The sequence below is a fragment of the Astyanax mexicanus genome, chromosome 16 (genome assembly GCF_023375975.1).
Source record: "Astyanax mexicanus isolate ESR-SI-001 chromosome 16, AstMex3_surface, whole genome shotgun sequence".
In the NCBI taxonomy this organism is placed as follows: Eukaryota; Metazoa; Chordata; class Actinopteri; order Characiformes; family Acestrorhamphidae; genus Astyanax; species Astyanax mexicanus.
Window position 1 is genome coordinate 7,733,340 of NC_064423.1, and position 24,862 is coordinate 7,758,201.

A 24,862-nucleotide genomic window follows, 5' to 3' on the forward strand; every position below is an offset into this window, starting at 1 on the left:
GTTCTTATAGTGCACAATAAACAGTTATGTTAGCTCCCTGTTTTAAGCAGGTTATTAAGCATTATTAACTATTAGCTAATTCTACATGTTATTAGTGTTATTATAATTGGCAGCAGTTTGAGTTTATCTATGTGAGTTTGGTAAGGTTATGGCTGTGCTGTAGTTTATTATAAAAGAGTTAATAAGGGGTTAATAAGTCACTAATACACCAAGAAGTGCACCATGTTATTGTGCACTATAAGAACTAATACAGCTATTATTAATCATTTCCACATAGCAGACCCCCATAGCAGGCACATGTCACCCCGCTGCTCATTGAGCTCCACTGGCTACCAGTTGATGCTCGCATCAAATTCAAAACTCTTACAATCGCCTACAAGGTGATGACAGAACAGCTCCTTCCTACCTGCACTCGCTCCTGAAGGCTTACGCTACCTCCCGGCCGCTGCACTCCTCCAGTGAACGTCACCTCACTTTGCCAAACACTCACACAAAGCAATCCAGACTGTTCTCATACAGAGTTCCCCAATGGTGGAACAAACTACCTTCCACTACCAGATCAGGAGAATCTCTCACTATCTTTAAGAGACTCCTGAAGACAGAGCTCTTCAAAGAGCACTTCCTCTCCTAACACCTCTAACTAACTACCTTCTACTACCAGATCAGGAGAATCTCTCACTATCTTTAATAAACTCCTGAAGACAGAGCTCTTCAAAGAGCACTTACTCTCCTAACACCTCTAACACACTAACTACTTCTAACCCCATTTCCTTCTTCCCCTCCTTCACTTCTCTATCCCTTTATTTCCCTTCGACCTCCTTTGAGCCCTATCTAAAAATGGGATATCTAAATTCCTATTACTTTTGTACTTCATTATTGTAAGTCGCTTTGGACAAAAGCGTCTGCCAAATGTAATGTAATGTAATGTAATATAATGTAATGTAATTAAGCAGCAATAACACTTATAACACAATATAAAGCCTAATTGTTACGAATGAGGAGGGTGGACGTAAGTGCAGATAATTATATTATAAAAATATTTATTAAACAAACAGGATAAATAAAGCCAAAACTGAAAACAAACACATATAATGCAAATAACACAGAAAAAAACAAGACTAAGATGTATTATTAACCCTTGTGTGGTGTTCGGGTCATTTTTCATCAAATGATACTAAAAAAATATTTTTTTCTAACTCAAACTCATTGCCATTGGCTCATTTTTTGTGAAAAACATATATCCCCCCCACACACACATTTATATTACATACAGTATGTTTGGCCAAAGGCTAATAAACATTGCTTCATTTGTAAATTTGAAACTAAACAAATTTTCTACTCATATCTTGAGTTTAATTCATTTTCTTTTACATTTTATTAAAAAAACTAATAAAAAAAGAGTAGCACTTTTTGAAAGAAATGTAACATAAGAAAGGTAAAGGGCAAATATTAACCATGTAAGCTGTTTATATTGCTTGCAATTTAGGTGAAGCAAGCATGTGTAAAGCATTTTAATGTAAAATTGCTGAATTTTGCTGAATTAAATACAAGTAACAAAGTAAACTAGTAACAAAAATATGAACACCACACAAGGGTTAAACTTAAACAAAGACTAAGACCCAAAAACCAACCTGACAAATACACAGCAAGATAGCACACAAAAGACTCCACACTGAACACGGAAACAGAGGGGCTTATATGCACGAGGAGGGAACAGGAAACTGGAAACACCTGAGCATCAATCAAGAGGGGGCGGGCTTACAAATAACTGATGACAGGGTGGGGCTAGGGCGGAGACAGGACCAAAACACAACAGAAGCACATGGCCGGGAAACACATGAAAGGTAAACAGAGGGGAGGAGAACAAGAGACCAAATGAGGGAGAAACACAAGACGAAGCTAAGCTAAGCTGTGACACTAATAAGTAGTGAATAAATAATTTACAAATATCTAATAAAGGCTTTATTAAGCAAAAAAATAAGAAATTAATAAGCACCTAATATGTGTTCCTTAACCAGACCCGGCTGCAGAAACATTTTAAAGGGGGGGCATTGTATTTTTTCAGGGGGGCACATTTTTTTCAAAAAGCCTTTTATTTGCTTCAAATTGAACAGCGGCTCTATGGCGACTCCAGTGCCGAGAAACAACAATCTGTCAATAAAATCCCAAAATCTAAACAAACAAACAAACAAAAAACAATAGTGCAGTGCTTTGTTCATTCAATTAAATTAAAAGTCAAATATATGCAAAAACACATGCCGTGAAAAACATAAGCACAGATGTCAGAACACTGACTGAAGTAAACATTCATGCTAGGAGGGTTAACTACAACAGCTAGGGAGTACAAGGAGCAGAACAGAGAACTGTTCTGCCTGCAAGAAACCTAAGTTTGTGCATGTGAGGGAGGAGGTGTGGTGAGCAGAAAGAGGTTTACTCCACTTTTAGTAGAGTGGCAGACGGCGTTTGTGTTTACTCCAGTGTTGACTTCAACGCTTACGTTTCCAACTGAAATGAACGGTGCTGCTTCCTGTCCATTCTCATGTACTCCAGTGTCACTTGTTGTCCTCTTATTTGTTTGGAAATAAGTCCGAATATCCATGCCACACGAACAACGGTGAGCGTAGCTGTTTCTCGAGTATGAACTTTAGTCAGTGACCCGCCCCCCTCCAACTGTAATTGGCTAGAACGTTGCCTTCCTTCACTGATTGGTTGAATTGTATGACTGACAAACTGAGATAGGAAAAATAGAAAGATGGTCACTCAGAGGTGAAAACAAAACAAACAAACAAAAAAAAACATATACGGCTTCCAGTCCAGTCAGGGGGGGCATAGCTGACTCTGTGGGGGGGCACTGCCCGCCAATGCCCGCCCATGCCGCCGGGTCTGTCCTTAACCCTTGTGTGGTGTTCATATTTTTGTTACTCGTTTACTTTGTTTACATTAAAATGCTTTACACATGCTTGCCTCACCTAAATTGCAAGCAGTATAACCAGCTTACATGGTTAATATTTGCCCTTTACCTTTCTCATGTTACATTTGCTAAGGTGCTACTCTTTTTTTATTAGTTTTTTAATAAAATGTAAAAGAAAATGAATTAAACTCAAGATATGATTAGAAAATTTGTTTAGTTTCAAATTTACAAATGAAGCAATGTTTATTAGCCCTTGGCCAAACATACTGTATGTAATATAAATGTGTAGGGGGGGGGGGGGGGGGGGGTACAGTGTGTGTTTATCGAAAATTTGTTTTGATATATGTTTTTCACAAAAAATGAGCCGATGCCAATGAGTTTGAATTAGAATTTTTTTTTTTTTAGTATCATTTGATGAAAAATGAAAACGGGTCCCACAGACCCGAACACCACACAAGGGTTAAAATAAAGTGTTACCTCATTAATTAATGAAAGTTATTATAAAATAACTAAAATAACTAGTAATGTATAACGTAGTAAAATCTAATTTTTTTGAGTGTGAGGAACACTGGGAAATCATTGATAAATCTCTCTTTCTCTCTCTCTCTCTCTCTCTCTCTCTCTATCTCTCTCTCTCTCTTTCTCTCTCGCTCTATGTAGGGTGAATGATACCGGTCTGTTATCATATAAAGATCATTTACCGCTCAGTGAGATCGCGATCGGAGACACGAACAGAACCGGTTCTCAGGCTCTGTTCCGGATCGGGCCGCTGCGCTGCTCTGGAGATCGTGAGTGTTCTCTTTTGATCTGATCTGTTCTGTTCTGTTCTGAAAGAGGAAAGTTATTTTTTTTGGACAGTTTTTTAACCCTTCAAACTTCTGCCGTAGGATTTTTCTGGAACTCGGCTTCATTTTTTGTGGAATCCTCGTATCTGCACTTCCCCACGCTGCAGGCCGAGCACAGCATGGACATCTCCTTCTTCTTTAAGACCAGCGCTGCCTCTGGGCTGTTCCTGGAGAACGTGGGGGTGCGGGATTTCGTCAGGCTGGAGCTGAGCTGTGAGTGCAGTAGAGCCTATAGATAAACCGGTACAACTTTAAAATAAGTCTACCTTTATAAAGGGTTTATAAATGGTTTACAATTAGTTTATTAACGGTTACTAATTGGGTCGTAAATACATTTAATAATTTATCATTTATAATCAGTTATAACACATATGTAGAAAAGGCAACAGTATAGATGGCTGTGTAATATAGTTCACTATTTGGCAAACAACAGGTCATTGTCCTACTGTACGTATGTGTTATAACTGATTATTAATGATTAATGATTTTTAAGGCATTTACAACCTAATTAGTTACTAACCATTAATAAACTAATAGTAAACCATTTAGAAACCCTTTATAAAGGTATTCTTGTTTTAAAGTGGTACCAATAAACTCTATCTAAACACAGAGTGTGATCAGATATAAGGAGAAAAATAGACATTTGTAGCAACTGGTACTTTTGGTAAGCAGTGTGGGCAGTGTGCCAACTCCTGCTGGAAAATGAAATCTCCAGCATCTCCATAGAAGTTGTTATCAGCAGAGGGAAGAAGCAAAAAGTGCTTTAAGATTTTGTGGGAAAACAAAACTGCACTGACTTTAGACTTGATAATAAAACACAGTGGATCAACACCAGCAGATGACAGACATGACTCTCCAAACAAACCATCACTGATCTTCAGTAAATTTTACATTTCATTTGAAGGAAATTAAGGGATCAGAGTCTGGAGGAAGAGTGGAGAGACACACAGTCCAAGCTGCTCGAGGTCTAGTGTAAAGTTTCCACCAATCAGTGATGGTTTGGAGAGTCATGTCTCAACATCTGCTGGTGTTGGTCCACTGGTTCACTGTGTTACAGTTGCAAGAAAAAGTATGTGAACCCTTTGGGATTACTTGGATTTTTGTCAACAAAAACGTTCGCATGTGCAAGAGATTTTTCTGTATTCAGTCTTCAGCTGACACTCTAGGATTCTTCCTCATCCATTGATCATTCTGCATGTGCTGTGCTCTTACAGTCATCTTTACAGGACTTATCTTTACCACGCCTAGGGAGAGTAGCAACAGCAGTGCTAAACTTTCTCCTTTTTCTATTTGTAGAGCGTCTGTCTTGTAGGCCGTGGACACATAAACTTCAAGGCTTTTAGTGATACTTTTTTGTAACCCTTTTCAGCTTCATGCAGGTCAACAATTCTTGAATGTAGGTCTTCTGAGAGCTTGATAATTTTTTGTGCAAGGCATGATTCACATCAAGCAATTAATAAGCTTCTTAAGAACAGCAAACTCAAAACTGGTGTGTTTTTTGTGGGGTTTTTTTTATAGAGAAGGACAGCTTTAACCAACATATCCAATCACATCTCATCACATCCTGCCTCCAATTAGCGCACAAGCTCTTAGAAAAGTCATTAGCCTAGGGTTTCACATATTTTTCCACCCTGCAATGTGAATGTTAACATGTTGTGTTCAATAAAACCATGTGAACATATATAATTTTTGTGTGGTTTTAGTTTAAGCAGACTGTGTTTGTCTATTGTTGTGACTTAGATGAAGATCAGAAAACATTAATGACCAATTTATGCATAAATCTAAGTATAATCCCAAGAGATTTAAACAGCATTAGTGACAGCAGCTCTGATCTTCTTCACCATCCTCAGCTCCTTCAGCCGTTACCTTCACCTTTGATGTGGGGGACGGCCCAGTGGTTCTCACCATCACGGCCCCCGTGCCGCTGAACGACCGGCAGTGGCATCACGTGCGAGCCGAGAGGAACGTGAAGGAGGCGTCGCTCCAGGTCGACCTGCTGCCCGTCCAGCTGGTGGAGGCGGGTCCTGAAGGACAGTACCGACTCCAGCTCAGCGGGCAGCTGTTCGTAGGTAAGAGATCAGACTCTCATTTACAACTCAGGAGCATCACCTTCACACCTGTACAGTACTGTTTTACTAAAAGCAAAAATACTCTTTTATTTATTAATAATTCTGCCACTAAACGTAACTCATCAATAAATTATACAAATTCTTAAATATTGAGAAGAGTTATTATTTTTGCCGTTAAAACTTTTGGCACTGGAGACGTATTTTCCAAGAAATATGTGAGGTTTTTAGCTCTGCCAACAAAATGAACAAATAAGCCCAATGTTTCCTTGCTTTCCGTTCATAAAATAGTAAACAGTGACACTGGAAAAAAAAAATACTTAATAAAAGGCCAAAAAAGATTAATCTCATCATTAATGCTAAACCAAATCCAAAACCTAATCCTAACCATTATCCAGTTCTATATCAACCTAAAACCTAACCCGAGTATTTCAAAACCAAAATCCTAAACTCATTATCAATCCAAAACCTAATTCTAATCATCATCCTGGCTCAAATCCTAAACTCAACCTCAACCTCAATGCAAAACCTAATCCTAACTGTACTCCAAACCTATGTCTTAAACCAAAACCTAATCCTAATCATCATCTTGGCCCCAATCCTAAACTCAACCTCAACCTTAATCCAAAACATAATGCCAAACCTAATTCTAACCTAAACATTAATCCAAACCCAAATCCTAAATTCCAAACCTTGGTTATAACCATCATACTTGTCCTGATTCTAACCTTACCCTCAACCACAAACCTAATTCTGACCATCATCCTGGCCCTAATCCTAAACTCAGCCTAAAACCCAATCCTAATCTTAGCCTTAGTCTAAAATTTAATCCTAATCATCATTCTGTCCCAAATCCTAAACTCAACCTCAACCCAAAACGGTAACCATTTTCTACCTAAACCTAAATCTCAAACCAAAGCCTAATCTTAATCATCACTCTGCCCCAAATCCTAAACCTTAATCCAAAACCTAATCTTAATCATCACTCTGCCCCAAATCCTAATCTTAATCCAAAACCTAATCTTAATCATCACTCTGCCCCTAATCCTAACCTTAATCCAAAGCCTAATCTTAATCATCACTCTGCCCCAAATCCTAAATCTTAATCCAAAGCCTAATCCTAACCTTAATTCAAAGCCTTATCTCTATTTCAGAACAAACTCAGCCCAAACCCTGAACCTAAACAACATCCTATCTTTAATTCTAACCTTGACATCAATCCAAAATCTAATCCCAATTATATTCCTAACCTAAATCTTAAACAAAAGACTAATCCTAATCATCACTCTGCTCCTAAGCCTAATCCTAACGATAACGCTACCCTTAATCCAAAACGTAATCTTACCCTTAACCCTCAACCTAATCCTAATCAACACTCTGCTCCTATTCCTAAATTTAACCCAAAACCTAATCCAAACTATAATTCTGCCCTTATTTTAAAACCTAATCTTACCCTTAACCCTCAACCTGATCCTAATCATTACTCTGCTCCTAATCCTAAATTTAAACCAAAACTTAATCCTAAACTCAACCAAAAACTTTAAACAGTCCTAAACATCATCCTGGTCCTGAGCCTTACTTTTACTCTAAAAATAGTTCTAACCTCAACCCAAAACCTAATCTTAACCTTCACCCTGTCCTCTTAACCCTTTTGTGGTGTTCGGGTCTGTGGGACCCGTTTTCATTTTTCATTTTTCCCCCCCTACACATTTATATTACATACAGTATGTTTGGCCAAGGGCTAATAAACATTGCTTCATTTGTAAATTTGAAACTAAACAAATTTTCTACTCATATCTTGAGTTTAATTCATTTTCTTTTACATTTTATTAAAAAACTAATAAAAAAAGAGTAGCACTTTTTGAAAGAAATGTAACATAAGAAAGGCCAAATATTAACCATGTAAGCTGTTTATATTGCTTGCAATTTAGGTGAAGCAAGCATGTGTAAAGCATTTTAATGTAAAATTGCTTAATTTAAAGTAAACGAGTAGCAAACATATGAACACCACACAAGGGTTAATCTCGTCTCACTTCAGTTAATCTCCAGTTACAGAGTAGCTTCATCAGAAGGTCTATAACAGCTTGGTCTAGATGTTTTGATGTTAATTGGTTTGTATGAGAGATTTTTTTACACAATCAGACGTTTTCAGTTTTAAATCTACAGATATGAGCTTGAATTTACAAATAAAGTTACAAATCCAGTTAAGAATTCAGTTTTAGTCTTCAATAAAAGTCTCTAGTTGTCTGTAGTCTTTACTGAAGGTTCAGATTCTGCTATATTGTTATTACTGAAAGTTACTGAGAGTTACTGAGAGTTACCGGCCCTTTTAAAAAGTTTCTATAATACTTATCAGCTTTTACTATTTTATATTTAATTCAGAACTGCAGAGTTAGTGTTGGGGTTGAGCAGGCTGGTCTCTGGTCTCTGATTTAAACAGGTCTCTAAAGTTAAATTGGTAAAGATTTTCACTCATTAGCAATAGAAGAGCTCACGGCTCTAAATGACTCTTCATTAGTCTGTAATTAGTCCTCCAGTCTGGAGTTGGGTTTCGTCTTGGTGAAGACGGACTCGATTAGCTCCTCCCTCGAGCTGCGCCGGACCTGGTTTGACGGGTCGAGAGCTGATTTATGCTTTTGTTGTGTGATCTGTGATTGAGCCAAACGCTATTTCTCCACAGCGCGGGCCGTCCTCTCTCGCTAATTATGTAATCACAATGAATAATTCATCAGCGGCGACAGCGCTCCCGATTTCCATACAATCTGACTGACAGCTGGGAGTTCCTGATTGCGTGGCCGCTCCGCGTGTGAAGGCTTTGTGTGATTGACATACATTGTAATTGTATTTTGTTGGTCTGTGCATTGAAACAAAACAATCAGATTTAAAAAATGCTGCTGTCTGACCGCAATTTGCATATTCCATTCCACACAAGTTTCCGTCCATATCATCTCTCCTCATCATTTATTCAATGTTTTCTCTGCAAATACTGAAGCTCAGATGAAACTAATGCTGTTTATTTCTGAAGTCGGAGCCGGGAATGCATCAGAGACAAAAACGTAAATTCCCGTAATTTTACTTAAAACTGTTCAATTAGCTAAAGTCTTTATTTATAGTCTTAATCACAACTGGCTTGACAGTCCTTAACTGTTGTTTTATTGTGAATCAAGACAAAATATGAAAGAAAGAAGCAAGCTACATATCATTGCTGTCCTATGTCAAACTAGTATCTCCAAAAAATAATAATTCTAAACTTTCAATGGAACTCAATGTAAAAAGAGTTTATTCTTAAATATTAAGAAGAGTTATTATTTTTGCCATTAAAACTTTTGGCACTGGAGACGCATTTTCCAAGAAATATGTTTCTGTTTCAGCTCTGCCAACAAAATTAACAAATAAGCCCAATGTTTCATTTCTTTCTGTTCATAAATTGATAAACAGTGACACTGGGAAAAAAATACTTAACAAAAGGCTAGAATGGATTAATCTCAACATTAACCCAAAACCAAATCCAAAACTTAATCCTAACCATTATCTAGTTCTATATCAACCTAAAAACCTAACCCAAGTCATTTTAAATAATTTATATTGGTTTGGTTTTCAGTAAAGTTATTTAATCAATAGAACACGAGAGGGAGTGTGTTATCATGAATAACATCACGGCTGTGATTCGGTCGTAGGCACAAGCCGAAGGCGAGTACTGTAGATCATCCCAGCCGTGATGTTATTCGTGATAACAAACGACGTCGAGTGTTTTATTGATTTATACAACAGTTTTTTTTTACTAAATGAATAAAGAAAATAAATCAAAGAACTTTAAGAAATGAAGAATGAATATGCTTTAATATGAACTGTGCCTTTCGCCAAAAAGTAGTTCCACCACAACTGTAACAGAACTGAAACTTAACTACAAAACGGTGTATGGTTCAAGCAGAATAACACCACGAAAGTTAGCTTGAAATCAAAATTGGGAATATAAGCAAAGATGGTTACATTAGGACCATGAAATAACGCTAATACTCTCCTCTCTTGCTCTGTGGAGTTGCACTTTTTTTTTTTTAGCTTTTTTTTTTAGCATTTCTGCTTGTTTTGCTGGGTGGTGTTGTTGGTTAGCTAGCCGGCTGGACTGTGGTTAGGTTAGCGTAGCTTGTTTTAACTCAGCATTAGCTTAGCTTAGCCTAGCCTGGCTGGTTAGCATTCTGGCTGTCAGACGGCAAAAGACGAGCCAGCGCTGCGGGCTGGGGGCGAGCGTGCCGTGATTGAGCGCTAGCCTGTGCTAAGCTAACGCTGCAGCTGGTGCCACTGGAGGTGATGGTTCAAAGCTGTCCTGTGTATATAAATACGCCGTTACTCTGCAACGCGTCGGCGGAGTGATACAAGTTTAGTGTGAGAAGGTTGTGATGTTATCACAAATATCATCACGGCTAGAACACTTCTCAACCAATCAGATCGTAAGGTCGGAACTAACTGTTGTATAAAACTGAATAATGGATTGTCTCATAATTAAGCTCCTTCACTGATGTTTAAATTATCATTAATAAAAGCTGTTTGCCTGTCGTACTGCAGGGGGAGCTCCCACCACTCAGAGGGGTTTCCTGGGGTGCCTGCGCGCCCTCAGCATCAACGGGATGACCTTTGACCTTAACGAGAGGGCGAAAATGACCCCCGGTATGAATTCGGGCTGCCCGGGTCACTGCAGCAGCGACAGCCTCTGCCATAACGGAGGGAGGTGTGTGGAGAACCGGAACAGCTATATGTGTGACTGCTCTCAGACAGCGTTCGATGGACCCAACTGTAGATCCGGTGAGAAATATTTCACACTTCTACTCATAGTGCATCTGTAAAACTGCAATTGAAAAAACAGGAGGACCAGTCAGTTTTTAGGTTTTAGTTTTTCTCGGTCACATGACATTGCAGCGTTCAGTAGCTCCTCCATTTCCACTCTCTGTTTTTAACGTGGATCTCCGTGGAAACCTTTGCACGCCCAAAGTGTAATTATGGTGCGTGGCAGTGGACAAATAGCTATCACGGAGTTCCGAGAAAAACAGTTGATAATTCAGCCTCTAATTTATTTAACAGAGGACGTCTGAGAATAAAAACACGTACATGATCGTTCTGGACGGGAATAAAATCCCAGAGGATAAAAACCCCATAAAAGAGAGAGAAAATTACCCCAGAACCCCCTGAGAAACTAATCCCATCCAGCTAGGGCTTTATCTGTATTCTAATCTAATCTAATCTATTATTCCTGAATTCACCCATGACAATAGGGGAGGAATATCTTTATTTATTTAGTTTAGAACTTGTTGAACAGTGTTAGAGAGGATTGTTTGATGTGCAGTAGATTTTGGGAGTCTTATGGAGCTCAATATACTATAACTTATGTCCTCCACCTTTCAGAGAAAAGGAGCTGCATCTGTGGTTAAAGGAGCTGCATTTAAAACTTATATGTAAAATTAAGATAATTGACACTGAGATATGAGGAAAAGACTAAAAACTTAAATTCCTCCCAACTTCTAAATTCTGCTGTCAATTTTTTATTATAAAGTGGCAGTTAAGGGGAACTGTGGAAGTCAAGAATAGATCCCTCTCTTTATGTCTATAACCTGCTCTCTCTCTCTCTCTCTCCGGTTTGGAACATGCAGCTACTCTACCGTTTATTTCCACAATTAAACTCACAATGAAACTCAGTACCTCTTTCTATTAAAATATTGTAATTTTAAAAGCAAAAAACTGCCCCGAGACACTATAATACAGTGAAAAAGGATCTAAACTGCCAGACTTAAACCACACCATACTATTATTACTATCCCCTCCCAACAATACAGTGAAATACCAGCATTAAAAAAGTTTAAAAAATCATGATTTTATTAATGATCAATCACAGAATATTTTGGTGATTAATACAAGTACAATACAAGTGATTGACACTACTAATAGAAATATAATTTAATGTTCAAAATCTAACACTGATTCTTTTATTTAACATTTAAATACCCGTTAATAAACACTTAAGAAAATGTTTGATTGATGTTTGTACTGGTGATTTTAATGTTTATTAAGTTAATGAAAAAAATACCTTAACTATAAAGTTTTGATTAATATCTTTAGCAACCAATTATTGCTCTTTAAGATTTGCAGGTTAGTACAGTTTATTGAATAATTGAATAATAATACATATTTTTTTTAAATAATTAAGCAATAGAACATGAGAGGGAGTGTGTTATCACGGATGACATCACGGCTCTGATCCGGTCATAGACACGAGCCGAAGGCGAGCCTCGAGTGTTCTGTTGCTTTTATACAACAGTTTATTTTTTACAAAATGAATAAAGAAAATAAATCAAAGAAATTCAGTTTGAATATACTTTAATATGGACGTTGCCTTCCGCCAAAAAGTAGTTCCACCACAACTTAACCACAAAACAGACTAACTTGGGAATAAGAGAAGATGATAACGTTAGGAGGGTGAAATAACGCTAATACTCTCCTCTCCTGCTCAGTGAAGTCGTCTTCAGGTGAACGCTGCGCATTTCTTGAGCATTTCTGTTTGCTTTTCTGGGTGGTGTTGGTTAGCTTGCCGGTGTGGCTGGACTGTGGGTAGGTGACCGGAGTCAAGCTATCCGCGCTTCGGAAATTCCCAGTCAGCGCAGCTCGCTTTATCTCAGCATTAACTTAGTTTAGCCTAACCTGGCTGGTTAATTTATCATTCTGGCGGTCAGACGGCATTAACCGAGCGATGTTCCTTCCCTTTTTTCCACAAGTCAGCGCTGCTGTACTATATATGCCGTTACTCGGCAACGCATCGGCGGAGTGATATAAATTTAGTGTGAGAAGGCCGTGATGTTATCACGAATATCATCATGGCTTGAACACTTCTCAACCAATCAGATTGTGAGGTCGGAACTAACTTGTTGTATGATGCAGAATATCATTTATTATCCTTATTGTCAAAACAAATATTAAATTATCGTTAATATCATTCGTTTCTGGGGGGCAAATTTGTGCTCATAAAAATCTTTTAAGGTTGTCAGGTCTGCATGTTTGATTTTGAGGCTAAAAATTGAGTCTCAGCTCATCAAACAGCCCATCAAACACTACACGACTCGAGTCTAGAGACTAGAGCCAACCAGCACAAACTCACAAACAACTGGAAATCTGTGTTAAAATGGGTTGAAGTGGTGTAGAGTAACTCTAGTGTAAGTAATGAACTGTACAGGGTTAAACCTGAGTGAAGATCTTTAACATTCTTTATGTTAAAACTGACCCAAAACATCAGAGAAATAGAAATATTCTATAGGATGGGTAAAATTTCCTGTAATAAAAATAGAAAGACTCTTATTTTGTAATAAGATGTGTTCGTTATGTGTGAATCTGCTGGAGGGGGTGTTATAGAGGAGTGATAGGAAGCTTCAGTTAGCACTCTCTATTCTCCTGTACGTTCTTCACTGACAGGATCATCATAACGTTAACATTCCTCAGCTGTGATCTCTGTTAGAGGAGGGTGTTACAGAGAACTGATAAAACCTAGTGCTCACACTTTTACACATCCCATAATTCATCACTTTATTTCCCTGTTTCATTACACATTCCTATATGTTCATCATGTGTAAAATCATTTTGCATTATAAATTGCAATTTAACAGAAAAAAGTATTCTATTTCAATTCCTTCAATTTTAGCCAAATGCTGCTGGTCACCATCATTACCACCCACATTAAACATTAAACAGTAGTTTGAGAAATATTAAATATGTTTATTATATATTACTAAATTAAAAAAAAACCTCTGGAATATAATCAAGAAGAAGATGGATGATCACGAGCTAGCTTTTTGCACCAGGAGTAAAGCAGCATAAAGTTATCCAAAAGCAGTGTGTAAGACTGGTGGAGGAGAACATGATGCCAAGATGCCAGGGTTAAAAACCAGGGTTATTCCACCAAATATTGATTTCTGAATTTCTTTCTGAACTTGTTTTCTTTGCATTTTTTGAGGTCTGAAAGCTCTGCGTCTTTTTTGTTATTTCAGCCATTTCTAAATGACTATATAGGCCTGGACAATATTTCGATATCGGTATTTATCGCGATACGAAATGTTTCAATAACGGTGATATCATTTTTGTGATTTATCGATATGTATTATTTACAGACAGGCGTTTTTTAGCGGCGTCAGTTCACTGCAGCCCTGAACATAGCCGGGCTACGTCAGTGCGTGATGACGCAATCATACAGGCACGTAGCCAGCTAGGCTAGGCTAGGCTAAACCTGGGTCGCCTCCTCTCCGCACCGCACCTAAAATCTCCCGCGATGAAGCGAAACCGACCCTAACCGAGCGGATCTCCGCTCCGCACCTAAAACCCGCCCGCCTTGAAGCGAAACCGACCCTAACCGAGCGGATCTCCGCTCCGCACCCAAAACCCGCCCGCGATGAAACGAAACCGACCCTAACCGAACGGATCTCGGCTGCGCTCCGCTCCTCTCCGCTCCGCACCTAAAACCTCCCGCGATGAAACGAAACCGACCCTAACCCGCTCGTTTTCATCGCAGGACATTTTAAATGAAGATTGAGCGGACAGTTGAGGGAGGCAGGTCTAATTCAGTGGTTCGACTTTCAAAGGTTTGATAAACTTCAGACTTCAGATTGTTCTGGAGAGTGGAGCCGACCAGCAACAGTAATACATCCGTTCATCCACCTCAAGCAGTTTCACTACACACAATATCTTCCTTATTCTGGCTAAAACACTTTTGTAGTTTATGTTGTATCTAAGTTATTTATAGTTTATATAGGTTTGTTTATTTGACAGGGATATCATGTTCCCTTTATACATATGAAGGCTTTTTGTATTCCCTATTCTGGTTGAAGCACTTTTGTTTTGATCTGTTAAATATGTTTACAAAAGAATAAGAAGCTCTGCCTCTGTTGTAATGTAAAGTTATTTATATTGGTAATTTGTATATAGGTTATAGGTTTATGTTTGACAGGGATGTCATGTTTTTATTTTGCTACATGCAAATAAAAGTGAGCATTGATTTATTCTGATCATTTTTTATTTATAAAGTATTATACAGTTTTTTGTGAGAGGAGGCTTTAAAGACTTCAATTTAAGATTTCAGACAGTAGTGTACAGATTTCCATTGCAGGGATTCTTAGCAGTTTTTCTGAGGCCTTCAAAGTATTTTATATAGTTTTATATAGTTTATATCGATATCGAAATTATATCGTATCGACCGAAATTAAGGAATATATCGTGATATAATTTTTTGCCATATCGTCCAGCACTATGACTATATATATATTTTGATTTGGAATTTGGGAGAAATGTTGTCTGTAGTTTATAGAATAAAACAACAATATTCATTTTACTCAATGTTCAAAATTAATAATCAGTTATAACACATACGTAGAAAGGGCAACAGTATAGATGGCTGTGTGTTCACTATTTGGCAAACAACAGGTCACTGTTGCCCTTTCTACATATGTGTATGTGTTAAAATTATTATAATTAATTATTAAAATTATTATTATTGATTATTAATGGTTTTTAAGACATTTCTAATCTAATTAGTAACTATTAATAAACTAATTGTAAACCATTTATAAACCCTTTATAAAGGTAGTCTTATTTTAAAGTGGTACCGTTACAACATGGCAAGGCAAGTTTATTTATATGGCACCTTTCTTACACAACGGTCATTCAAAGTGCTTTACAAATGAGAAAATACACAGAGAAGTCAAAAAAAAAAAAAAACTGTAAAAGAATAACAGTAAAAATGGAAATAAAAACTAAAATAAGAATAAAGAATAATTGATTCAAACATGATTAAAACAAAAAGAAATTAAATTAAAAGCATGTAAAAGAACAACAAAGAGTTGGAAAGGCAACTGGCTCTCATTCAGTGGAATAATCCATATCCTGTGGTTCTGCTCTCAGACTCAGTTTCAGTGTTGAGTTTGTGTTGTTTTTTGGGGCAGATTGAGGAGGTGTGTTGTGTCCTCGGTTGCTGTGATGCAGGGCTGGCAGGCCATGGAGGAGAAGCTTCACCTGCCAAGCAGAATCTAATCACACTTTTCACGCTTCTCCTTCAGACACGCCCAGCGGCTGTCAATCAGATCACTGACGTAACGGCTCTGTGTCTGTGCAGAGGGACTGCAGACTCTCTTTTTCTGTTTAAAGCTCGGCATGGTGGACAGCTAGCGATGGAGAACCAGCCTCTAATTCCCATCACAGCAACCGGCTACCAACCGCTGATTCCTTAATTACACAGGAAGTCTGTAATGAGGGAAAAGATGCTAATGCTGTATTTTTTTTACTGAAATGATTGGGTCTGAGATGTTGATTTTATGAGGTCTGTGCTGTAATCTGCATTGAAAAAGCTCTGTTTATGGAGTTTGTTTGCTTGTTTGTTTCAAAGGAACGTCTGGTGTTTTTTCTACTGTTTTTCTCTCGAATTTTATCCCATTTTCTCCCTAAATTAGTAGACTAATTATCACAGAACTCCCCTTATCACTAGCAATGCTCCCGATACTATGAGGACTATGAGGACGGTCGCATGCCTCCTCCGATACATGTGTACTCAGATTCCTCCTTTTTCAGTATCAGCATCACAATGTGCTCGGAGGAAAGCGCCAGATCTCCAGCTCTGATTCATCAGCTAACAGATTCGGACTCTCTCTCGGACTCCGGCTGCTGCTGGTGAAGCAACATAAACATGCATTCATTTTACAAATTAATTAATTACAAAACAACTCTAAAACAAACAAACAAAAAAGGTGTTATATCTGTCTATTGAGAATGTTTTATGCTTTAGAATTATATCAGAAAATGGAACTTATTTCCTAAATTATGAAGAAAACAAGTGTCAGTCCTAATGCTGTCACTCTGCCTGCTCAGGACACTGAACTTCACAACAAAGACTCTGTTTCCCAGCATGCTCTCTCAAGCCCCAGACTTTCCTGACTCTCCTGATCACGTGACGCTAAGGCTTTCACACTCGCCGAGCTTCTGATTGCTCACACCTGGACTGCCTTGTATAAATACCCCCTGTTTCTGTTGTTGAATCTGGGTATTGAATGTAGCTGACTAGCTCTTCTACTGGGTGCTTCTTTTGATTGTTTTTCCATGTAACAGACTCTTTTTTGTATATATATATTTTTATACTGCTCTTTTACCTTGCCCTTCTTATTGTTTGTGTACTGTTGTTAATTGATTCTGACCCTGCCTGTCCCTGACTACTCCTGTAAGCCCTTCCCCCTGTGCTTGTCTGTCCTTGGAGTCATTAAGAGATTAAGTCTTCTAATACTTTAATAGCTGTTTCTATAAAAAAATTATATCAAAAATAACTAAATTTGGAAAAACATCAGAGAAATAAAAAAAAACGATGCTAAAGCTGTTTTTTTTTCTAATTTCTGATAGAAATATTATTGAGACTGTTAGACTGTTGATAAGCTATACTGTGCATTGTGTTACAGGTGAAATTCTCTGTGATGTGAAAGCTCTGTTTATGAAGGTTGTGTTTGATTTAAGGGAATGCCTTGGCCTAATTCTTTATCTTTTATACCGTCTGTCTGTGTGTCTGTCTGCTCTAGCTGTCTCGGCGTCCTTTGAGAGAGGAACGTCTGTAACGTACGCCCTTCAGGAGCCGTTCTCCGTCATGCAGAACCAGGATGTCAGGAAGCTGCAGACCGAAGCCGTCAAATCTCGGGAAAACCTGGCGTTCGGCTTCCTGACCAGACAGGCCCCCGCCCTGCTGTTGACCGCCCAATCACACGACCAGCGATATATGGCCATCATACTGACCCAAAACGGTTAGATATTAGTGTTTACTGAACATACGCGCTTTATCGTAACTATTAATATAAATTTTATAATCAGTGTAGGGTTTATATTTATATTTATTGCATTTACCAGCTTTTCTTTATATTACATTTCAATATTTCAGTTCTACAATTTCAGACTGTAGCTGTGTATCTGTTTCTCTGTATAATGTATTACTCTTCTCCTTTTACCCTGTTATAATACTGAGTCCTGTATCCACTGATGAAGCACCAGGGGATAAGGAACACTGTAAAGTGTTCAGAGCTTCACTCTCTAATGGTGATCAGTATTCTACCTGTTACCAGTCCTGCAGTCTGACATCTCCATATGCTCTAAATTCACCAGCATCACCACCATCAAACACATCAACTATAACACACACTCACACACACTCACACACACACACACTCACTCACTCACACACACACACCTGAGTGAGAATTGTGTCATTTCTCAGTGAGAGGTGAGCACGGCAGCCGTCGGCCTGTACTGCTCACTTCCTCCTTCACTCGTTTATTTATCGGCCAGAACAGGAGAGAGAAACGCCATCCCTAAGTGAGAGAGAGAGAGAGAGAGTGAAAGAGAGAGAGTGAAAGAGGAAAAGAAAGAAAGAAAGAAAGAAAGAAAGAAAGAAAGAAAGAAAGAAAGAAAGAAAGAAAGAAAGAAAGAAAGAAAGAGGAAGAAAAGGCAAGAGAGTGCAAAAGAGGGAGGGATAAGAGAGTATGAGAAAAGATGAGAGAGGGAGAGATAGAGACAAACAGTAAAATAGGGGGATAGAGAGAGAGACTGAAAGAGAGAGAGGGCATAGAGACCAAGCAAGAGAACGAGACAGGGCAAGAGAGAACAAGTGAGGGAAAAGACATGATATATATATATATATATATATATATATATATATATATATATATATATATATATATATATAAATATGTATGTATAGAGAGAGAGAAAGAGCACAAAAGAGATAGGAGAGGATCAAAGAGAGAAAAAGAGGGAGGAAGGAAAGAGAGTGAGCAAAAGAACAAGGAAAACAGGGTGAAACAGAGAGGACTAGAAAGAAAAAGAGAGAGAGGGAAAGTGAGCGAGAGTGAGAGAGACAGATTGAGAGAGAGAGACAGTGAGAAAGAGAGAGAGAGAGAGAGAGAGAGAGAGAGAGAAAGAGAGAGAGAGAGAGAGAGAGAGAGAGGGAAAGAGAGAGAGAAAGAGAGAGAGAGAGAGAGGTGGGGGGTGTAGGTTACCGCCAGAATAATACTCCCGCTCTGAGAATTGATATTAAATTACTGAATGATATTTTAATGCAGTTAAAATTCTATAACATTATTATAATAGTACCCATGACAATAGCCCACTGTTTAAATTACATATAGCTTTAAAGATGGATCAGTAAATCCAGCCATTGCCATGCTATTAATGCATTTATGACCAACATACAGCACCATACAGTCAAAAGTTTGGACACTCCTCTGCTTATTCAGTGTGTTTTCTTTCTATATTATATTAGCGGGCGTTAATGGGTTTGTAACTAACACAGGCAGGAAATGAAAACTATAAATACTAGAGAGGATAACCTTTAGTACTCGTGAGGGGTGAGTGAAGTGAAGGTGTATATATATGGTGGTGAAACAGGTGAAATCAAAAATCTGGTGATGAACTTTCTGATATTGCCGTGTGCAGTGTCATGTACTTGGACACAGGAGTGATGTCAGTGTGAGATTTTACTAAATCTTAACTAAATCTTACATTGTTTTGCTTGTTTTTATAATTAAATCTTAATTTTCAATCCCTTTAATTTTATGTAAATTTATAAGGGTTACCCTCAATGTATTTACCTTGTGGAAATAAAGGTTGATTGATTGATTGATATGGTAATAATATAGTAATGAAGTACTTATATACGTATCACTATAAACTCCAGTATAACTGAATCAGGCGGTTCTGATGGTGTTAATTCTGTAATCTGGACTCTCTGCTCTCTCTCTCAGGTAGTCTGCAGATCTGGTACCGGCTGAACCGAGAGAGCGGTCCGGATATCTTCAGCCCGAAGTCGGCCGGTCTAGCGGACGGTCGGTTCCACTGGGTCCGAATGAACCGGGAGGGGAAGGAGCTTTATGTGCAGGTGAGGCTCTGACCTGCAGAGACAGAACTCAGCTGATCTCAGGTGCAGCGTTTTATCAGCAGCTTAGTTCTGGTGTGTGTGAGGGTGAGAGGGGTCTGATAATGAAGTGATTGGATTCCTGTTGGAGCTGGAGACCCGAGGCTATGCAAACAAGGTGAAAAAATATCACAGGTTTGATGGAAATGTTTCTGAAATATTATTGCTGATATCACTGAAATGAATGTGAAATACAGTCATGGCTTTATGGAAAAGTGTTCCAGAAAATGAAATATTTCTTCAAGAACATCATTGCAGCTGCACACGTTTCATTTTCAAAGATAACGTTAAAATATTAACATATTTTACTCTGTAGTATAGAAGTATAGATACTAGGGTTTAATAAAATACTTCTGTAGAAGTTTTAGAAGGATCAACTCAAGCTTTTTACTCTTTAAGTAAAAGTGTCTTAAAAAGTACTGGTTTGAAAACTACTTAAAGTATAAAAGTAAAATTAATGTAAGGGAAAAAAATATAAAAAAGCCATTAAGAACAAAAGCTTAGGCCACGCCCACAGAGTTCTATAGTGCACTACCCCCCCTCCCCTCCCCTCCCCAAAACACATTTTATAAAAGCCATAATGACTTTAATGTTAAAATAGTAAAATGTTAATGTTAATAATATAATTTGGGATTTTGCACTAGGCTGTTCCCTGTTCCCTGTTTCAGCTGCATATATGCTGATTGTAAATGAATGTATTTTAGTAGAATATAAATATATTAAAGGAGCTTAGTTGGACTGGAGTTCGTCTGGAAAACGAGCTGAAATGAAATAGGAGTAATGAGGCTATTTTTAAAATGCAAGGAGGAGAAAGTTCAGATAATTGTGTGAAAATGTAAAATAATTACCCCAGTAAAGTATATTTATACTTAAGTAAAGTAATGAAGTATTTGTACTTCATTCTTTCATAGGTCTGATTGTTATACGCAGGTTTCTTTCCTTTGTCTATAATGAAACACAACAAAAAAAAAGCTTAATTTCATACAAAGCTCCCAAATTTGCCTGGCCAACTAATACTGAACAAATTGAAACTGGACTAAAGCATGAGTATACTGATAAATCAATGTGGTGGAACTAAGTTTGTAATAGTTAACTAGTTAGATTTGTGATTCATTTTATTACATTTTGGCCATAATCATCATCTAGTTAAACCAACTTTACTTTATCCCTGACCAAAAATGCATCTTTCCCAAATCAAAAAGTTAGCTAAAACTGTTTTTCACAGTGTTTACTTGTGTTTATTTTGTTCCTGCTTTTAATAATTTGTATGATTATCACTGTATATAAAATGAAATACAGTATTTAGTGATTTTTGCACTTACCTTTGTGTCATGGTGAGCACAGAATTGCAGACACGTGCAGATACTGATAAAACAATATGTTTATTATAAAAATAAACAGATGTAAGACGTGGTTGATACAGAAAATGGGTAATCACCAGAAACCAGAGCAATGAAGACAAAACCATACCATAAACGAGAGACAGTCCAGAGTTCATACACGAGATATCCAATGTCAGAGGTAATCCAAGAGGCAGTAGTGAAAACACAGTCCAGGTAATACACAAGCAATCCAATATCAGAGGCAAAGGCAATAATCGGAGTCGAGAAAACAAAAGCAAGGTCATACACAAGATAAACTGAGACAAGAGATATAGAACGCTTTGTAAAGAGGAGAACCTACAATACGCGGCGTGGGTGTGTGTGTGGAGTGCTCTTATATAGTGCCAGCAATCAGTATTCGGGACTTCCTGGAGGAAGCAGGTGAGGTGTCACGTGACCAGGTGAGTGTGTGATGTCAGCGGGTGGTGCATTCTGGGTAGTGTAGTTGTTGACCTGAGAACCTCCGTTAGAGCTGGGTGTGGAAGGGACAGAGCACCAGACAGCACCAGACGTGACACTTTGACATGAATTGTATATATTTTTCTTATTGCAACCTTTTTGGCTATCATCAATTGCTGAATGAAATGTTGGTTCTGTGTGTATCAGATCGACAGCACGGTGATGCAGCGGTACAGCCTGTCTCCCGGCTCGGTTCTGACTCTGATGAGGACGGTAACTCTGGGGAGGATCCGGGGTGAGTTCTGCTCTTTACTGATCCCAGTTCAGCCCAGAACAGAGGTCCTCCAATCAGGGCAGCTGAATTTATCCTCAATTTAAACTACAACATTCTCCTATTTCGCATACGCTCTACCTCTCTCTATCTCTATCTCTCTTTCTCTCTCTTCAACATATCTCTCTCTCTCTGTGCAGTAAGGTGTTGGGGGAGTGTGAGGTAGGTTAGAGGTGGGTGTTCGGCAGGTTGTTGGGGTAGTGTGTGTGTGTGTGTGTGTGTGTGTGTGTGTGTGTGTGTGTGTGTGTGTGAGCAGGTTCTGCAGCAGATGGTTGAATGAAGGCCGAATGAATTCACACGATGTTGCCTAGGAGACGCTTCCTCCATCCAATAACTGATACAGGGGGCTGAACCTGACCCAGAAATCCATCATCCAAACACTCCGCAAACACTCCATCAAACACTCCTCCAAACACTCCATCAAACACTCTACCAACACTCCTTCAAACACTTCTTCAAACACTCCTTCAAACACTCCTTCAAACACTCTACCAACACTCCACCAAACACTCTATCAAACACTCCATCAAACACTCTACCAACACTCCATCAAACACTCCTCCAAACACTCCTCCAAATACTCCACCAAACACTCGTCCAAATACTCCATCAAACACTCGTCCAAATACTCCATCAAACACTCTACCAACACTCCTTCAAACACTTCTTCAAACACTCCTTCAAACACTCCTTCAAACACTCTACCAACACTCCACCAAACACTCCACCAAACACTCTATCAAACACTCCATCAAACACTCTACCAACACTCCATCAAACACTCCTCCAAACACTCCTCCAAATACTCCACCAAACACTCGTCCAAATACTCCATCAAACACTCTACCAACACTCCAACAAACACTCCATCAAACACTCCTTCAAACACTCCACCAACACTCCTTCAAACACTTCTTCAAACACTCCTTCAAACACTCCACCAAACACTCTATAAAACACTCCTCCAAACACTCTACCAACACTCCATCAAACACTTCTCCAAATACTCCACCAAACACTTGTCCAAATACTCCTCCAAACACTCCATCAAACACTCCTTCAAACACTCCACCAACACTCCTTTAAACACTCCTTCAAACACTCTACCAACACTCCACCAAACACTGCATCAAGCACTCCACCAAACACTTCATTCAACACTCCCCCCAACACTCCACCCAGCACTCCACCAAACACTCCATCAAACACTCTTCCAGACACTTTTCTGAACACTCACCCAAACACAGGTCCAAATCATTGTTCAAACACTTGACCAAGCAGCCAAACCTTAGTCCATTTGTCCAAAAATTTGCCCAAACACCTAACCAAACATTTTTTACATACACAACAATTAATTAAACACTCATCCTAATACTCCAAATACTCCACCAAACACTCGAGCAAACATGCATACAAATCTTTGATCAAGCACTGGACCAAACACTCGTCCAAACCTAAGTCTAAACACTCAACCAAAATTCTGTCCAAACTTTTGTCCAAACACTGCATCAAACACTCCTCCAAACACTCCACCACTATCTACTTTACTACGATAAGTGACTGTGCACATGCAGTAACTCCTCTGAAAACAGGATCTTAATCAGTTTAAATACATAAATTAAATATTTACCTGTAAATGAACACTGTGCTAAATGATCACTAGGGGCCGCTAAAGAAAATAAGATAATAAATATAATATTGTCTTGGTTCATTTACCAGTATATTTCCATATTCTGCTTTTAGGAAATGACATCACTGATGAGGAAGTGGTTCGTGCCGGATCGAGAGGGCTCATTGGCTGTTTGTCCTCTGTCCAGTTTAATGAAGTTACCCCTCTGAAGGCGGCCCTACAGAACCGAGCCAGCTCATTGGTCAGCATACACGGCAAACTGGAGGAGTCCAGCTGTGGGATCCCGCCCAGCACACACACCCAGACAACCACACACACACTCTCAGGTACACACACACTCAGACGACCACACACACACTCTCAGGTACACACACACACACACTCAGACGACCACACACACACTCTCAGGTACACACACACACACACTCAGACGACCACACACACACACTCTCTCAGATGACAACACACACACACTCTCAGACGACCACACACACACACACACACTCTTATACGACCACACACAGACTCAGACGACACACAAATACTCTCAGTTACACACACACACACATACTCAGACGACCACACACACTCTCAGATGACCACACACACACGAACACACACACTCAGTTACACACACACACACACATACTCAGACAACCACACACACTCTCAGGTAAACACACACAGACAACCACACACACACTCTCAAGTACACACACACACACACTCTCAGACAACCACACACACACACACATACACACATACTCAGACGGCCACACAAATACTCTGTTACACACACAGTAAGAAACCGAGATCAAATAAATAGAAATGTATATATATATAATTTATATTATATATATATAATGTTCTGTTATATATGTATATATATATTTATATATATATATATATATATATAATTAAATTTCTTACTTGTTACTCTTCCTGTATCTCTTACTCTTAAGAGTATAAGGTACTCCTAATGAATTCTGCATTAAATTTCTATAAAGATCAGTTGTAAAGAAAAGCCGCACCATCCTTCCTGTTTTCCAGCAGATGATTCATCTAAATCAGACCGAGGGAAAGCGCCGCTGAAGAAAGCCGAGCAGAATGACTCAGCACTGATAGGAGGTGAGGAACCACTGAAGGCCACATTATCAGAAACCCCTGTTCAATCTTCTCCAGCAGTAATGCTACCCTAACCACCACCCTTTAATCTCTGATTGCACATGCCTCTGATTAGGCAGCACCTTTTTATATCAGTGTTCAGTGCTGAAATGCAGCTTTTATAACAGCTTTTGTAGCAAGTAAAAATGTAATGAAATACACATTTTTAGG

At 38.6% G+C, this 24,862-nt stretch overlaps 1 protein-coding gene across 2 annotated transcripts in view; it reads left to right on the top strand.

Moving 5' to 3' along the window:
* Window positions 1-24,862, top strand: part of cntnap5l (contactin associated protein family member 5 like) — a 142,364-nt gene that overhangs the window by 112,893 nt on the left and 4,609 nt on the right. Inside the window, exons 15-23 of one of the 2 annotated variants that reach the window (XM_049465917.1) lie at window positions 3,572-3,699; window positions 3,799-3,969; window positions 5,607-5,825; window positions 10,386-10,622; window positions 17,405-17,623; window positions 19,616-19,749; window positions 21,774-21,861; window positions 23,641-23,853; window positions 24,578-24,655. In XM_049465917.1, coding sequence (XP_049321874.1) covers window positions 3,572-3,699; window positions 3,799-3,969; window positions 5,607-5,825; window positions 10,386-10,622; window positions 17,405-17,623; window positions 19,616-19,749; window positions 21,774-21,861; window positions 23,641-23,853; window positions 24,578-24,655 — 1,487 coding nt within the window. The remainder of the gene's footprint in view (window positions 1-3,571; window positions 3,700-3,798; window positions 3,970-5,606; window positions 5,826-10,385; window positions 10,623-17,404; window positions 17,624-19,615; window positions 19,750-21,773; window positions 21,862-23,640; window positions 23,854-24,577; window positions 24,656-24,862) is intronic. The other variant, XM_049465918.1, reaches the window with a different exon arrangement.